General features: G+C 40.2%; 1 protein-coding gene across 1 annotated transcript in view; it reads right to left on the reverse strand.

The window, feature by feature from the left end:
• LOC124551018 (serine/threonine-protein phosphatase 6 regulatory ankyrin repeat subunit C-like) overlaps positions 1–19,271 on the reverse strand; it is a 404,623-nt gene that overhangs the window by 190,929 nt on the left and 194,423 nt on the right. The window contains exons 8-10 of the mRNA XM_047125868.1: positions 17,608–17,709; positions 5,832–5,933; positions 5,663–5,743 (exon numbers count right to left, since the gene is read on the reverse strand). Of these exons, the coding sequence (XP_046981824.1) occupies positions 5,663–5,743; positions 5,832–5,933; positions 17,608–17,709 (285 nt within the window). The remainder of the gene's footprint in view (positions 1–5,662; positions 5,744–5,831; positions 5,934–17,607; positions 17,710–19,271) is intronic.

Here is a 19,271-nt window from a genome sequence, read left to right on the forward strand (position 1 = left end):
ATTGGAATTCCAAACTGTAAATGTGAAGAAACTGTCAGCCATTGGTTGGCACTCATCTTACTCATCTGAGTCAATCACCATTACTAATCACCAGCCAGTAGACATCCACTGTTAGTTGAAGGCCTTCTATAGACTATTATAAGACTTACAATCTTCAACAATATAAATTCATGGGGCTCCCACACGCCAACTTATTGTCTTATTTCTTGGAATCTAACAAACAACACCATTGGTCCATCTAGTATCCATTCCCCTGGATTCCCCTGGTCACATATCACTCTCATCTCTATTTTATTTTCATTACAGTCATAAGCACCCTCCCACTCATGTTTGTTCCCTGATCCATTTGTTAGTTTTCCTGTCTCAGCTAGTATCAAATTTCTAGCATGGACCTCTATATTGTTCACTGTGCAGTTACTAGTTTTTGAATGGTTTTCACATTAAACGTCAACCCCTTACTGCCATAAGTCAACAGTGGTAACACACAGTGATAAAAAATTTTCCTTTTTTGAAACATCAGAGGTTACACTTTGAAAGCTACATTTACAATACCAACAAAAACATGAAGCACCCTAAATACATAGCTGAATATCAATGTAAGTTTGTAGACATACATAACATCAGTGAGTCTCTAAATGATTACAGCTGGAATGATCCATGACAAGTAAATCAGCCACCAGAGTGTATTAGAGTTGGTCATATTTAGTGTTTTTACTAGGCCTGGTAGGGTATTTAAGGGGCATGAACAACATCAGATGTTGAGTGACCTCTGTGAAGTGCATGGAGATGCTGCATGCTTATGTGAGATAGCATAATCAGCACCCAATAGATTTTTAAAGGGAGCTCATTGTGGGCCTCCATTTGGCCTGCTAATCAGATCATGCAATATCCATATTTGGAGGCATTTGGATGTGACAGTAGCCTAGTTTTGGGCCGTTTGGAAATGTGATGGTAGGCGTATTTGTTTTCAAGTTTCTGGATGACTATATTTGACCACTAAAAAGGAGAATCATCATATTTTGCACCAAACAATGCTTTGCAACACCTTTGTGTCTAAACCTGATAACAAGTACTGAACTACCAGGAAGATTACTTGTCAACTCATACCACTGGTGGACACTAGCAGCAGCCAGTGTAGTCTGCTGTTAATACCAAAACACAAATCACTGTATCTGGGTGGTGCTGTGACCAGGAAGCGTGGACTGCTGATGAATGGTGTTGCATTGTTAGTTGGTTGGTTGATTGATTTGGGGGAAGGGACCAAACAGCGGGATCATTGGTCCCATTGGATTAGGGAAGGATGAGGAAGGAAGTTAGCCATGCCCTTTCAAAGGAAACATTCCGGCATTTGCCTGAAGTGATTTCAGGGAAACCATGGAAAACATAATTCAAAATGGCTGGACACGGGTTTGAGCTGTCATCCTCCTGAGTGAGAGTCCAGATGCTAACCACTGCACCACCTCACTCAGTGTCTTGTACTGTGTTCAGCAATGAATTACAGTTCTGTAATATACTGAATGAGCATAACCTGTGAGTATGGCAGCAACCTGAGCAGAGATCTCATTCCTTCAATGTTTTGAAGAGGCACAGTAGTGCTGTTCCTAGCATCATGGTATGGGGAGACATCAAGATGACTTCATATCAGAACTGGTAGTGACTGACAGAACTCTGTTGCCACAATAGTAGGTCATGGACATCCTCCATCCTTAAGTGTTACCTCTCATGCACCAGTATTGTGGTGACAGTTTTCAACAGGACCATATTATCCACATATGGCACATGTCTCTGTGAACTATCTCCATGGTGTTGAGGTAGCCCCTTGGCCAGTAAGCTCCACAGATCTGTCCCAACTAGAATGTTGGTGAGACTACCTTGGATGTCAACTCCTTTCTAGTGCCAACAGTTAGGATATCAAAGACCAGTTACAACAGTTGTAGACCACCTTTGTTTCCTCAGGGGAGGATACAACAGCATTATCACACCCTTACCAACTAAATGCACCTAGGCCAGAGGAGGTGCAGTATCACACCTGTAAGTGGGCTCATACTGCCAAGCTCTTTGTAAATTACATTCGATATTGTAATCAGTGAAGTGGCATCACACATCCTCTCAACCCACGATGTTTCATTTCATTTTCTCCTTCCCTTCTGGATGCTTCACTTTTTTTATATCATGCAGTGTAGTTTAACAATATAATGGAAGGAAACATTCCACGTGGGAAAAATTATATATAAAAACAAAGATGAGGTGACTTACCGAACAAAAGCGCTGGCAGGTCGATAGACACACAAACAAACACAAACATACACACAAAATTCAAGCTTTCGCAACAGACTGTTGCCTCATCAGGAAAGAGGGAAGGAGAGGGGAAGATGAAAGGAAGTGGGTTTTAAGGGAGAGGGTAAGGAGTCATTCCAATCCCGGGAGCGGAAAGACTTACCTTAGGGGGAAAAAAGGACAGGTATACACTCGCACACACGCACATATCCATCCACACATACAGACACAAGCAGACATATTTAAAGACAAAGAGTTTGGGCAGAGATGTCAGTATCCAGATAACCCGGACGGTGTAACACTGTGCCAAGATGTGCTGGCCGTGCACCAAGGCATGTTTAGCCACAGGGTGATCCTCATTACCAGCAAACACTGTCTGCCTGTGTCCATTCATGTGAATGTATCACAGTGTAGGCAGGTCAGTTGGTAAATCACGTGGGTGCTTTCACACGTGTCTCTGCCTCTGATCGTGTACACCTTCCGGGTTACAGGACTGGAGTAGGTGGTGGTGGGAGGGTGCATGGGACAGGTTTTGCATCGGGGGGCGGTTACAAGGATAGGAGCCAGAGGGTAGGGAAGGTGGTTTGGGGATTTCATAGGGATGAACTAACAGGTTACGAAGGTTAGGTGGACGGCGGAAAGACACTCTTGGCGGAGTGGGGAGGATTTCATGAAGGATGGATCTCATTTCAGGGCAGGATTTGAGGAAGTCGTATCCCTGCTGGAGAGCCACATTCAGAGTCTGGTCCAGTCCCGGAAAGTATCCTGTCACAAGTGGGGCACTTTTGTGGTTCTTCTGTGGGGGATTCTGGGTTTGAGGGGACGAGGAAGTGGCTCTGGTTATTTGCTTCTGTACCAGGTCGGGAGGGTAGTTGCGGGATGCGAAAGCTGTTTTCAGGTTGTTGGTGTAATGATTCAGGGATTCCGGACTGGAGCAGATTCGTTTGCCACGAAGACCTAGGCTGTAGGGAAGGAACCGTTTGATGTGGAATGGGTGGCAGCTGTCATAATGGAGGTACTGTTGCTTGTTGGTGGGTTTGATGTGGACGGACGTGTGAAGTTGGCCATTGGACAGGTGGAGGTCAACGTCAAGGAAAGTGGCATGGGATTTGGAGTAGGACCAGGTGAAACTGATGGAACCAAAGGAGTTGAGGTTGGAGAGGAAATTCTGGAGTTCTTCTTCACTGTGAGTCCAGATCATGAAGATGTCATCAATAAATCTGTACCAAACTTTGGGTTGGCAGACTTGGGTAACCAAGAAGGCTTCCTCTAAGCGACCCATGAATAGGTTGGCGTACGAGGGGGCCATCCTGGTGCCCATGCTTGTTCCCTTTAATTGTTGGTATGTCTGGCCCTCAAAAGTGAAGAAGTTGTGAGTCAGGATGAAGCTGGCTAAGGTGATGAGGAAAGAGGTTTTAGGTAGGGTGGCAGGTGATCGGCATGAAAGGAAATGCTCCATCACAGCGAGGCCCTGGACGTGCGGAATATTTGTGTATAAGGACGTGGCATCAATGGTTACAAGGATGGTTTCCGGGGGTAACAGATTGGGTAAGGATTCCAGGCGTTCAAGGAAGTGGTTGGTGTCCTTGATGAAGGATGGGAGACTGCATGTAATGCGTTGAAGGTGTTGATCTACATAGGCAGAGATACGTTCTGTGGGGGCTTGGTAACCAGCTACAATGGGGCGGCCGGGATGATTGGGTTTGTGGATTTTAGGAAGAAGGTAGAAGGTAGGGGTGCGGGGTGTCGGTGGGGTCAGGAGGTTGATGGAGTCAGGTGAAAGGTTTTGCAGGGGGGCTAAGGTTCTGAGGATTCCTTGAAGCTCCGCCTGGACATCGGGAATGGGGTTACCTTGGCAAACTTTGTATGTGGTGTTGTCTGAAAGCTGACGCAGTCCCTCAGCCACATACTCCCGACGATCAAGTACCACGGTCGTGGAACCCTTGTCCGCCGGAAGAACGACGATGGATCGGTCAGCCTTCAGATCACGGATAGCCTGGGCTTCAGCAGTGGTGATGTTGGGTGTAGGATTAAGGTTTTTTAAGAAGGATTGAGATGCAAGGCTGGAAGTCAGAAATTCCTGGAAGGTTTGGAGAGGGTGATTTTGAGGAAGAGGAGGTGGGTCCCGCTGTGACGGAGGACGGAACTGTTCCAGGCAGGGTTCAATTTGGATGGTGTCTTGAGGAGTCGGATCATTAGGAGTAGGATTAGGATCATTTTTCTTCGTGGCAAAGTGATACTTCCAGCAGAGAGTACGAGTGTAGGACAGTAAATCTTTGACGAGGGCTGTTTGGTTGAATCTGGGAGTGGGGCTGAAGGTGAGGCCTTTGGATAGGACAGAGGTTTCGGATTGGGAGAGAGGTTTGGAGGAAAGGTTAACTACTGAATTAGGGTGTTGTGGTTCCAGATTGTGTTGATAGGAATTTTGAGGTTTTGGAGGGAGTGGAGCTGGAAGTGGGAGATTGAGTAGATGGGAGAGACTGGGTTTGTGTGCAATGAGAGGAGGTTGAGGTTTGCTGGAAAGGTTGTGAAGGGTGAGTGAGTTGCCTTTCCGGAGGTGGGAAACCAGGAGATTGGATAGTTTTTTGAGGTGGAGGGTGGCATGCTGTTCTAATTTACGGTTGGCCTGTAGGAGGATGCTCTGAACAGCCGGTGTGGATGTGGGGGAGGAAAGATTAAGGACTTTTATTAAGGATAGGAGTTGACGGGTGTGTTCATTGGCTGAGTTGATGTGTAGGTGAAGGATTAGGTGGGTGAGGGCAATGGATTGTTCAGTTTGGAACTGGTATAGGGACTGATGGAAGGAAGGGTTGCAGCCAGAGATGGGAACTTTGAGTGTGAGGCCTTTGGGGGTAATGCCAAATGTCAGACAAGCCTGAGAAAATAAAATATGCGAGCGTAATCTGGCTAGGCATGTTTGCGGAGGGAATGTAAATAAAACTTAATGGGGTCATTGTTGGGGTGTTGTGAGGGTGACATGGTATTAGAAGGTGGAAAGTGTAACATGAGGTGAAATGAAAATGAAAATAAAAATATATGGGGAGAGATAAAGGTGAACCGGAAAGAAACTGGAGATCTGGAATGAAAAAAGGCGAAAAGGTGTTGGTTACAGCTGGGCTATGTTGGACTTGGGTTGGTAGACAACGATGTGCATAAAGGTTAGGTGGTTGTGTTGCCGCCAAAACAAATTCATTCCAAGCCATTTCCCCTTTGCTCTTGATTTCTTTTCCTGTCAGTCCAGTTATTGTCTTCAGGTACTTACATAAAAACTATAGCAATTATTTAGCTTTATGGATTCTTGCTGCTTCCTATTAGATGTGTTCATTACACATTTATTGTCTTCCTATATTTAATTTCTTATACTGCCTATTACAAATTTGCTTACCTTTGGAGACCTAAGTGCCTCAAACAAAGGAGATTCCCCCGACAATTCATAATATACAGGTCCGCCTGCTTCATAGCACCCCTGAAAAAAAAATAAACACAGTACTAAAGTACTACATTCTAATGTTATCAAATAGACTGATTATACAATACTCAGAAGATGAACTTACCAAACATCTTATAGTGTGGCCTTTTTCTGTTGATGGCGAGTCTCTGTTAAAACTCTGTCTGCCATTTACATCTGCACCTTCAGCAATCATTCTATTTGTTTGCTAGAAAATGACAGATATCATTAACAAAATTCATTATTAATATATTAACTTTTTATTTAATCCTGCAGAGAATTCTTTGTCAAACTTAAGTGGCAAACATTCCATACTTTTCTGTATTATCACAAAGGAATTTGTTAGACAAGGTGTAATGCATTGCTGAACATCAGTAAATAACCTTCAATTATGAGCACAATACAGAAAAATGAGATTAGGCATTAATGTAATTATCTTGTCCTACAATCTCCACACATGACGATGTCACTATCAATGAAAGGGGTAACCAGAGTAATTAGGTGCTTCTAGACTCCCAGAAAGTTCTACAATATTTCGATAATATATCTGATGAGGTTTGCAAATGAATAAAAATTTTCTGACAGGCAGAATTTAGCATGTTGTACTTGTTGGAGAGTCATCTGGAGACACTGAGAAGTATCTGCCATGCCCTTGGGATGTGTAATAGGATTGATAGTGTTTGTGAAATTCTTTCAATTCATAAGGAGGCAGGGGTAAAATACAGGGAGCAAAAGGCTATTTACAATTTGTACAGAAACCAGACAGCAGTTATAAGAGTTGAGAGGCATGAAAGAGAAGCAGTGGTTCAGAAGGGAGTGAGACAGGGTTGTAGCCTATCCCCAATGTTATTCAATCTGTATATTGAGCAAGCAGTAAAGGAAACAAAAGAAAAATTTGGAGTGGGAATTAAAATCCACAGAGAAGAAATAAAAACTTTGAGGTTTGCTGATGACATTATAATTCTGTCAGAGACAGCAAAGGACCTGGAAGAGCAGTTGAATGGAATGGACAGTGTCTTGAAAGGAGGATGTAAGATGAACATCAACAAAAGCAAAACGAGGATAATGGAATGTAGTTGAATTAAAGCAGGTGATGCTGAGGGAATTAGATTAGGAAATGAGACACTTAAAGTAGTAAATGAGTTTTGTTATTTAGGGAGCAAAATAACTGATGATGGTCAAAGTAGAGAGGATATAAAATGTAGACTGGCAATAGCAAGGAAAGCGTTTCTGAAGAAGAGAAGTTTGTTAACCTCGAGTATAATTTAAGTGTCAGGAAGTTGTTTCTGAAAGTATTTGTATGGAGTGTAACCTTGAATGGAAGTGAAACGTGGATGATAAATAGTTTAGACAAGAAGAGAATACAAGTTTTCGAAATGTGGTGCTACAGAAGAATGCTGAAGATTAGATGGGTAGATCACATAACTAATGAGGAGGTATTGAATAGAATTGGGGAGAAGAGAAATTTGTGGTATAACTTCACTAAAAGAAGGGATCAGTTGGTAGTACATGTTTGGAGTCATCAAGGGATCACCAATTTAGTACTGGAGGGCAGTGTGGAGGGTAAAAATCGTAGAGGAAGACCAAGAGATGAATACACTAAGCAGATTCAGAAGGATGTAGGTTGCAGTAGGTACCGGGAGATGAAGAAACTTGCACAGGATAGAGTATCATGGAGAGCTGCATCAAACCAATCTCTGGACTGAACACCACAACAACAACAACTGTTTGTGACATACACTGATGGGAAAAAAATCACAACACCAAAAATAATTAATCCAGAGTAATGAAATTTTGGGAATACATTTGTTTAGGTAACATATTTAAGTGATTAACATCGCAAGATCACAGGTTGATGTAAGCATGACATAAGCTATTGCAAAAGTGAAATGCTGGATCATTAATAACTGATGTAACTGCCAGAATGTTGAATGCAATCAAACAACTGTGCATGGACTGTGTTGTACACATGCCAGATGTCTGTCTGTGGTACCAGACATAAGTTTGTGAGATGAAGTTCCATGCCTGTTGCACTTGGTCAGACAATACACGGACGGGTAATGCTGTTTGTGGATGATGCTGCAATTGACGTCCGATGATGTCCAATATGTGCTCAATTGGACACAGATCTGGTGATTGAGCAAGCCAAGGCAAAATACCAAAACTCTGTAGACCACGTTGGGTTACAACAGTGGTATGTGAGTGAGCATTATCCTGTTGGAAAATACCTCCTGGAATGCTGTTCATATATGGCAGCATAACAGGTCGAATCACCAGACTGATGTACAGTTTTGCAGTCAGGGTGCATGGGGTAACCACAAGAGTGCTCCTGCTGTCATACAGAATCACACCACAGATCATAAATGTAGTGGTTAATAAAAAAAAATGGGAGAAGAGAGACCGTGAAAAAGGGAAAGAATGAAAGAAATGCAGATCGGACTTTGTATTACGGAAAAGCTATCGGACTTCGTTATTCGGAAAAGCTATTGTTGGGGTGGTCCTTGTGGCGTTTTTGAGCAAAAGTTAAACCAATTTTCACTACAAAAGTTATTGAAAAGAAACAGAGAATAACAGAATGTAACTGACAGGGGGAAATGGCGTAGCTTAAGAGTTCATTCTTTACCAGGTTAACATGTCTTCTTTCTGGCGGCGTCCACGTCTTCAAAAATCTCCTTCATTTCAGCGTGAAAAAATCTGCTCCGAAATCTTGTAATAGTCCAGGGATCACTAATTTATACCAATTAAAATCATCTTGATACTGTATGCAATTTAATTCACTTTGCTACTTCCATCCACCGAATTTCTTAATAACTTCCACAATGTCTACACATTACAATCAGATCAAGATTAGCCATTAAGTTTTTACGTCAGCATCCGATCACGCCTGCCTTAAGCTACGGCTATCAAGAGACAATTGAAACGGAATAAAAAAACAAAAAAAGTTAACAATTTTGGTAGTTTCTCTGCCGTCGAGCGCTCATACCGCTGCGACGAGATATTTTTTATCTGAGGGAACGAGTGTAGCGCGGCGAAATTCAAAGCCCCGCTACATCGCCCCCTCGACTGTCACGCTAAAACATTTAGCGTGGCAGGCTAGCAAACCTAAAAGTCAATACATGTAATTTTCATTGGAAAGGCCACGTGCATCCATAGGGGATAATCTTAACCAACACTTACTTTCTAAACCTATATACTAAATACAATTATTACAGTTTGGATCCTTTTTTACACAATTAATATATATATATACATACAGTTTGTTTGAACAAGCTGTTCACCAGAGCAGTTAATGTTGTGTGCTCCCAGCGTTGGTTTCCCAATGCACATCTGGCAGCACGTAGTCTTTGCGCATGCGCAGTAGCATCACTGAATTTCGCGTGCGGCAGTTTCAAAATCGCTGTGTTATGACAGTCTTCAACAGTATTCACTCTCACATAGTGTTCATTACAAGTTGTTATTCCAGCATAAATGGCGTGTTAAGTTCGGTGACACCATAAGATTGAGCGTGTGCGTGATCTGAAGCAACGTCCATGTCTTCTGTTACGACACAACACTCCAGGTCCTTGTGCGTTTTCATGACTATTGTTCCCGGGGCATATATGGTCGATGTAGTTTTTAGCCTCCACATCGCCTACGACAGGTGCTGAGTTTATTGTCTCCAAGCATCTGAAGGCCGGCCAGGAACAACGGCGTCGATGTTCGCAAAGGTAGGTGTTTCACCACATTGTTTACACTTGCCAACAAACGTTCATTTGCAGTGTGAAAATCCTCATTATCGTCAAAGTAAACTGCAGTTTATATCGATTTATAAACAGTTAGTTGATTTATGCGCCATAAGTTTCACAAACAACACAAAATTCGTCGTTTATAACGTTCACTGTTTAGCACAGTTTGCATCACTTTTTGCCACATTTACATTTTAACAGTTCACTTTGTCCAAGCATGTTTACATCGTTAATTATGAAAGCTTACATTTCGTGGTCATGTTTCAAAATGTTGACAATATGCAAAGTCTTAACACATATACAAATACATATAAATTTACAAGAATATACACGTGAAATATTTACGCTAAAAAAAATTATACTAAGTCCCATTGGCTTTCTTTTATTGGGGTTTATGGTCATTTTGATTTTCTTTATTAAGGTTTTGACGTGCCAAGGGATATAAGACTTAATGTTTAAAAGCACGGGCTTTCCTTTATTTATTATTTATTTCTTTTCTTTGATTCCATATCTTGGCTGGCTAGTGGTTGACCAGGCTTGTAATGCCATCAATATTCAGTTTTCTTCATGTCTTTTTATTCATACCTGAAAGTTTACTGTCACACAATATATTCTTACATTCCATAAACAAACAATACCCAGCTGCAGTATGTGGTAGGATAATGGAGAAAGAAAGAAAGATAGATAGACTGGAAGAAACTATTCACTACCTATAAACTACCAAATCCTACAGCTAATACATAAAAAAAGAGAATATAATACATTGTAACGTTTGCATCACCTTCAAGGGGTGTGTGAAAGGAGGTGCTTCCAATTTACCAAATCATGGGTAAATGTAAGTGTCCTTACGTCAAGTCTGTGTAGTGTAACATCATGACAGATTCTCTGTTTGTGTTCTGACTGTTCATATGACTTAGTGTATTATACCTTAACAAATCCTTGCATGAGTGAATCGCATGTCCCCTCAGTGCTTCCTCAATATCTCCACTTCTTGTGGATACCGTCTATACAAATGGAAAATGTATCTCAGAGATTGTCTCTCTCATAATGTGTATTATATGGTAACATATCAAATTTCCTCTCAAGAGTTCAACCATGAACTTTCTTCGACTTTAGTGAAGGTTAAATATCATGTATGTAGTATATATATATATATATATATATATATATATATATATATATATATATATATATCATTTTTATCTATAAATTATAAACAAAGAACATATTATTATAATTGACAGCAAAATGTCTCTTTCTCACTGTCCGTTGCTCGACGTCGGCTGCACGGATGGTCACTGCTCCTTTGCACTTACCTTGCATAGCCTAAAAAGTCAAATGTCTTCAACGTAGATGTAATTTTGTCATCTGTTCGCTTAAGTGGAGGTGTTGTACGAGTCGCAAAACGGCCTTAATAACTCTCCTATCTTTTGCTTCCTCAGGGTTTTCTGTCATATGTAATTAGAATAAAGGCTAACATGGCACTAAATTTCACTTTCGTAAAAAAAAAATTTTTATACAAATGTATTCACATGAGGGCTGTGTAAAAACTATATTTCAACTTAAGTTCCTTAAAATATCATTCTCCTGTCTGAACACGAACTATAAATGTTTTCTTCCACACAATGGCGTAACAAAACTTAACGAAAGGTTACTAAGTTACACTTCTGAAATAAATTAAAGCTAATGTGTTTCCAAGTTACATTCTTATTACACTTCTTTCCACAGCTGTAATCATCGTTATGTTCACTCTGCTTTTCTTGCATTCATTCCTTTTCAAGGGCACTGAAAATAGATTCACATTTAACGTCTTGTACTCACGTGTTCTAACTCATCACAAACGTTTTCTTTCAAACTGAAATTCTTATGTAATCTTAAAGATATAAACTGTTTACTCACTTCTCCATGTAGCACAATATTACCAAAACATTCTCACTCATTCCTTACTCACATATTCATCATAATATATATATATATATATATATATATATATATATATATATATATATATATCCTTATACATTAAACATATTCCTCATCAAACATTAATATATCACATACGTGGGGCCATTTGGCACTTCCATTCTCATAAAACTCCAATAATATTTTCCTCAAATAATCTCTTGTCTCCAACCACTTCACAGTAACTTACCTTCTTATATTAACTTAAATATTAACTCATTCATACTGATCATTCATTCTTACATCCTCATTCATTCTGCTACATACCTATGTCATTACTGATGTCAATAGCTATTATTTCCTCTCATTATAGTGCCTTGAAATAACTAACTAGTTGTTGATTCACCTTATAATTTACAATTAACAACCAATGTAACCTGCATAGACCTCATTCCTATATGAATATCTTTTCTCATTCAGCAAGTGTACTCACCTGGGTTTACCTTCTCTTCATAATTATGTGTGCAAGTGTAACTGCAGTATATAATTTCCATAAATGAATGTTTGTGTTCTTAGGCTGTATAACTTAATGTTCGTGTATTCAATACAAATATTTATGATCTCGTTTTCACAGCAACTTGCTCATGTTCAACTTAGTTATCATTATATTATGTTGTTTTAGTGCACAAAGGGTTTCAAATGTCTGTGGGGATGCAGCCCCCTCGGCTTGTGAGATAACGGGTATTCTAGGGAGTAACAACCTGGGTGAGGTATGCTTGCTATTCTGAAAGGACCTGAATATAATAGCTGCCATTTTCTGTTCAGTTGTTTTAATTTTGTAGACTTGGGATGTGAACGCAAAAGAACAAGGTCATCAACCTCATAGGTTTGTTAATTCCTGTTCTGCTGTCATTTTGTCATCGTACCTGAGGAAACAAACCGTCTCAGCCGTTGCGCTCTTACAACACCCCACGACCGTAGCACGAGCGCTTAGCTCGGTCGTCGACTGTTTTCCGTCGTCTGCTGTGTTTGGCCGGGTTCATTGACCAGCTCCACTATGTTTACATTCCGGCCGGTTGGCGCCCACGCGTCAGCTGATGGCGCGCCGCAATTGTTATTGCTACTTCGTGGCGGGGAGTGCATAACTGTACCGGGGAACGGCGGCGGTTTCCGTGGAGGGTTATGATTTGTCATGCGTGAATTTTGTGTGTTCCACATATTCTGTCGGTGATTGTTGGGATTGGTATTGTTTTGGTGGTAATTATGTCTGTTATATGTCATGTTCCTGTCAAAGTAGCCCGGGTTGTACCGGTTATTCTCACGTCTCCTATTGTTGTTGTTGTACTGTCTGTAATTTTCATTTTGCTTGTAGTTACCATTTTGATATGGGTGATAATTATTGTTATTATTCCTATTCCACGAATTTCTGCGGTTGTTCCTACCGTCATACACGTTTCCATTTGAGTATGTTTCGCGCGCAGGCACCGTATTGTGTCGCGGCGCGGACGGATGGTTCCACCAACCACCGTCACTACGGTTCCTTTGGGGTGGGTGCTGGTTTTGGTTACTAATATGAATAAAATTTGAATGGCGTGAATCGCCTCTGTAAACTACGTCCATTTGATCTAAGAAGTTTAAGAAAGTCTTAACGTCATTCTCCGGTACTCCTATTAATCTGTCTCGGTATGGAAAGGGTAAGTGGCTCTTTAAAGTGTCGATTATCGCTGACAAGTCGGCTGGTTTGGACCAGTACAGTGTCTTGTCTAAGTACCTCTCAAAGTATTGTCTTAATGTCTCTTTTTTAGGGTCATAGGTCTCGGGGTTGCACACTTCTCTCCTTAGACTCTGTTGCTCATTCTCGGACCAGAATTCGTCCAAGAAGGCTTGTTCGAACTGTTCAAACGTAAGGCACCGCCGTTTCATAGCGGCACCCCACTTAGCTGCTCGTCCTCTCATGAGATTGGTGACGTATCTGATTTTATCGACTTCTGACCAACTACGTGGAAAAACACCGTCAAATGATCTAATAAACACAATAGGGTGGACTTTGTGCTTGTCCTCACTGGAAAATGTCTGGAAATACCCATGTCTTACAAACGTGTCATCGGCCATGCCGGTAACGTAATATTGCTCGTTCGGTGGAAAAGAAAGCGGCACATTGTAATTTTGATTTGAAATAGGTGATTCCACAATAGGTGGTGTTCTGTCTGTGTCATTAGCCATGGTTTTAGCTGTTTTGTCGTTTCCTGACGATGCGTTTGCACCTATCGCCAAACACGGCACAACATTGTCTCGTAATTTTGTCACTTCGTCTTGTATGTGTTTTGTCTCGTCTTTAACATGTGTCTTTGTTTTTGAAAGTATGTTCTGTGTAATTGTTTCAAGTTTTTTGTCCAGGTAGTCGTCACACAATTTACATTCATGTACAATTCTCTCGGCCATGTTTGTGTCGTTGTTTAGTGACGCGAGGTCCGCTCGATCTTCTAACTTTTCTATCTTTTCTTTGAGGTGGGTCTGTTCAAGAACTACCATTGTAAGTTGTTGGGTAATATTTCCCACTTCTTCAGTCAGCTTTTCTTGGGTGGAGCTAGCTGAAGTGTGGGCCTGAGCTAACTCTTCCACACGGGTGTTCACTTCCTGCTGTACATTAACTATTTGAGTTAACTGATTCTCACATCGGGTGATATTGTTTTTTGTTTCGTGTGTGAATGTAACCAAAGTTTCTTCCTGTTTAGTGACTCGGTCGGACAATGTCTCAAATCGCTGGCTGAGCTGTTGAGTGGTGTTATTTAATTCTGTCATCTGTTTTGTCGTCCGTTCAAAATTTTCGGTCATAGTATGGTTTAATATGTCAATTTTCTGACTAACGTCTCGTTTCATGTCTGCAAATAACTCTAATAGTCGGTCCAGTTTGTCAGTTTCCTGTGTCCGATTTGTGTCACATTGCTGAATTTGTCTCATATTCGGTTCTGACATTGATGTTAACAATGGTGCTGACGGTCTAGCCTCGCGTCCATTCCACATTTCGTCATTTAAAGTCGCCATCTGTGTATTATCACAAATGTTGCGAGTTTGAGGCAAAATCATTGCATTGATCTGTGAACTGGTCCATGGAGGGAAACGCGGACTTTCTTGTTGGTTGAACGATGAATCTAGTTCACTTAACTCATCTGCCGAAACTATCTCTACCTTACCACGTTCCATTGTAATAGGATGTATAATAGTAAGTCAAAAAGGGAATAATATAAGTCTGATTAATAAAGATTTGACTCAAATTTAGGTTGAAATATTTTCTCGTCAATGTAAATGATTGCTCTATTGCAAACAATGGTTGAGAAAGATGCAGCAGGGCGGACAAAATTTTTCGTAACAAATGACTGTTTGGCGGTCAAATTCACGATCTTCATATGCTACAACAATACTATAATTAAGACAAACTACAATAGAGATAGATAATTTTGTAAAAATCTAGAAGAAAACTACAGGATGTGTGGAAAAGGAAAAATGGATTCTGCAGTTGGCTATTGATTGTTTGAATGAAACATAATTGTGTGACTCACCATTAAATTTTCTGTCCTGCAACGGCTGGTCAATCACTTCTGCGTAAATCGTATTCGTCAAAATATGGATTTTCTTAATACATCTCCATCGGATAATCACCAAAAGGTCTCAAAATAACAGTTTTGCATCAATATATGCCATGAAAAGAAAAACAGATTGAATTAGTTACAAAAATTCTTTACAATATTGTGCTATCATTTGCTTAGGTACAATAAAGTTGGTGTTTTCGTTACCCTTTAAACTTCAGGATTTTATTCTCTGTTGGGAAAAATACAAATTAAAGTTTCAAATTTGCTCAAAAACGACACATCCGAAAATTGCGTCCAGTCGCGGGAGCCAGTTGTAGTTGTTAATAAAAAAAATGGGAGAAGAGAGACCGTGAAAAAGGGAAAGAATGAAAGAAATGCAGATCGGACTTTGTATTACGGAAAAGCTATCGGACTTCGTTATTCGGAAAAGCTATTGTTGGGGTGGTCCTTGTGGCGTTTTTGAGCAAAAGTTAAACCAATTTTCACTACAAAAGTTATTGAAAAGAAACAGAGAATAACAGAATGTAACTGACAGGGGGAAATGGCGTAGCTTAGAGTTCATTCTTTACCAGGTTAACATGTCTTCTTTCTGGCGGCGTCCACGTCTTCAAAAATCTCCTTCATTTCAGCGTGAAAAAATCTGCTCCGAAATCTTGTAATAGTCCAGGGATCACTAATTTATACCAATTAAAATCATCTTGATACTGTATGCAATTTAATTCACTTTGCTACTTCCATCCACCGAATTTCTTAATAACTTCCACAATGTCTACACATTACAATCAGATCAAGATTAGCCATTAAGTTTTTACGTCAGCATCCGATCACGCCTGCCTTAAGCTACGGCTATCAAGAGACAATTGAAACGGAATAAAAAAACAAAAAAAGTTAACAATTTTGGTAGTTTCTCTGCCGTCGAGCGCTCATACCGCTGCGACGAGATATTTTTTATCTGAGGGAACGAGTGTAGCGCGGCGAAATTCAAAGCCCCGCTACATAACTCCAGGTGTCAGTCGAATGTGTCTAGGGTGCAGACAAGTTGGTTGCTGGCCCTCAACTGGTCTTCTTCTAACCAACATACAATAATCACTGGCTCTGAGGAAGAAACAGTTTTCATCAGAAAACACAACAGATCTCCGTGATGCCCTCCAATGAGCTCTCACTTGACACCACTGAAGTCACAAATGGCAGTGGTTTGGGTTCAGTGGAATGCACACCACAGGGCATCTGCCGCGGAGCTGCCCTTGAAGAAACCGATTTGTAACAGTTCATTGTGTCACTGTGGTCACAACCTCTGCTCAAATTGCTCTGCAGTTCCAATATGATGTGCCACATCCCCACACTGAATACAAAAGTTGCCCTCTAGGTACTGACATATGGCAGCACAGAGCCTGGTGTACTTGCAACTGTACATTCTCATGACCACCAATGCCAGGAGTCACGTATAGTGACTACATTCATGGCAAGTCTTCCTGCAATATCACAGAAGGTACATCCAGCTTCTCATAGCCCTGAATTAAATGTATCTATTTGTGTTGTTATAGCAACTGCTGACAAAGCCACTGGTTTTTTATATATCATCAATACATATTGTGTATAGCCCTTCTGATGTATGTAATAAGTTTCTTCCTGTAAATTTCCATATGGTTCAGTTTTCAGTTGCAGTACCACAGAAATCCATTGCAGCCTTGTAAAACAGTTCAGATTTACAGCTACAGAAATTCCACACTAGAACAAGCTGGGCAACTGATCACATACAATATGAATCAAATAAATCAAACAACATGTGCAAACCCTTTCTGGCATCACAAGATGCAAAATTATGGTATTCAATTTCATTCCTTGAAAGGAACATACCCTATTGTAGAAATTCAAAGAAATAGGCACATTATGCTTTACTTAGATTAATAAAGCACATCTCCAAAGTAATTCTTAGAATATGAATTTGAGACAACAAAAGGCATTGCTTAAATTGCATACAGATATAAGCAACTGCACTGCTGAGAGGTTTCACTCAAATGTCAACATAAACATTTAAAGCCAACAATGATAACATTGTTAACTGATTCATCACATCTGAAGATGGCAGTCCATTGGCAGAGCTAGCAAAGTGAACTTTGTAATTACTAAGTGATCTTGATGTGAGAAATTACAATATAAACATGCATACCTCCCTTGGGCAGTACACCAATTCTTTAAAAAAAAAAACATATAGGATCAGTTGGTGAGCAGATTTTCAAAAAAATCTTAACGTGCTGCTAGGATGATAAAAAGATAATTTATGTGTCATATGACAAACAGGGCATAAAAAAATTGTGTCGATGATTACTGAGAAATCCTTTGGCTTGGTGGTTCAGTAGGTAGGTGCCAGACTACAAAGTGAAAGGCCAAAGACTTGATACACAGTTGGTCATGGAATTATTTCTGTCACTAATTGTTTCCAGCACCTGTGGTAATGATTTGTTAGTGTGAAAAATGGCAATTTAAGCATTAATTCAAAGGTCACATTTAATGGCATGTTCGGCCTTATTTGGTCAGACAAGTCAGTCCAAGATTTGAATGAAGGCAAGAACATACCATCACCAATAAGACCACGCCTAGATAAGCCCTGTTGTGTTAAAACCGACCTTCAGATTGAGGATAACTTTATTTAACTTACAATTACCTCATAGTCATCATTCCTGACTGCAATGTGGAGAATCTTAGTGAGACTGTCTTTCTCCAGGCATGATGTTTCAGCTCCTGATTTTATTAATGCCTGCACTTCCTGGAACAAATTGCAAAGAACTGAATAACACATAAAATTTTAAGAAGAAAGGAAATATTCGTAGATTGCATGTGTGTTACCATTGTATGCACAAGTGCATTGAAACTTTCGGATAACCTTAAACAGTTTTTGTGCAGACTGAGTTAAAGCAAGTAATACACTGTACAAGTATATCATGTGTTTCATTTCATTATTCTTTCTTAGTTATGGAATGTAATGGAGGTATTACATTTCAGAAAATGTTATGCTGGATATTTTTCCATGTGTTGTTGTTGATGAGCCATACTAATACAACAATAGATTGTGAGTAATGGTCCCAAGTTCCTGAGATAAGGTAAATTGGAAGAGGGATAACCAAATAACATACAAAATCTAAATAATATGCAAATCTAAAATAATATACAAAATCTAAAGGGCTTTCAATGTTCAATCAATTGTGTTCGAATAACTTTATCAATTAGTTGTTTATGATATTTGTATAACATAGTTCCCCTTACTGGTGCTTCTCATTGAGCTCAAAAGTTAGTAAAATTATGACAATGAATTTGTGTAGGTTTTGTCATCTTTATTTATGAGAGACAACATCTTCACATATGTCTAGAAGCTCAATTTATGCTTACAGGACAGCAGCTCCTTATGGGAGAACCCTGGTGTGTGTGTGTTATTGGTTATCAGCATTAGACTGGTGCCTGCAGGTATTTTCAAGCCTTGAGAAGGAAACCCTAATCCTAGAGTTACTTTGTAGCAATGCGAGAGACAAAAAGTTGCAGAAACACAACACAAATTTATCTCACAGTTTCAGTTCCCTGCTATCATGGTGAGGAGGGTGTGAGAGTATTTTAAAATGCCCATACTACAGAAATGAACAGTGAAACAGAAAGGCAATTTGAATGAAAATACAACAATCCTCATAAAAATGCTTAGTAAAATTAAGGGAATTAATGTGAAAATTTGTGTCCATGATCTAGTATCTTTAATTAGTAATCAAAATGCCCCTAGTCCTGGGTTTGAACTCCACCACCACTTAAAACTTGAATAAAAATTATCACTAATTGTGGCTGAAGACTTCTGGCAACAGCAATCAACCTCATTTAGCCTACAGCCTTGTCGGAGAGGGCAGACAGAGTTTCAGGGCACTGTCTTGCACTCTTTGCACTTGGTGACAGTGGTGGGGAGGAGGGGGGGGGGAGGGGACTGACCCTAAAGGTGGAAGAATCAGCAATTATCAACAGCATGAGAATGCAGAAAACCACCGAATTAAAGACATGTAATGTGTATCACAGGACTTGTAGCCTGTAATTGAAAAAGTGCCATGATGCTCTCTCCACTGGCAAAAGACCTGGTCTAGTCCCCCATTTGGATCTCTGGGAGGGGACTGCCAAGGGGGATCATACCATGAGAAAAAGATTAAATAACCAATGAAAGGATAACATTCTATGGCTTGGAGCATGGAATGTCAGAAGTGTGAACATGGAGAGGAATCTAGAATATCTGACAAGGAAAATGCTAATGCTCACTCTAGATGTAGTTAGTTTCAGTGAAGTGAAATGGAAATATGACAA

This window comes from Schistocerca americana, chromosome 1 (assembly GCF_021461395.2).
Source record: "Schistocerca americana isolate TAMUIC-IGC-003095 chromosome 1, iqSchAmer2.1, whole genome shotgun sequence".
In the NCBI taxonomy this organism is placed as follows: domain Eukaryota; kingdom Metazoa; phylum Arthropoda; class Insecta; order Orthoptera; family Acrididae; genus Schistocerca; species Schistocerca americana.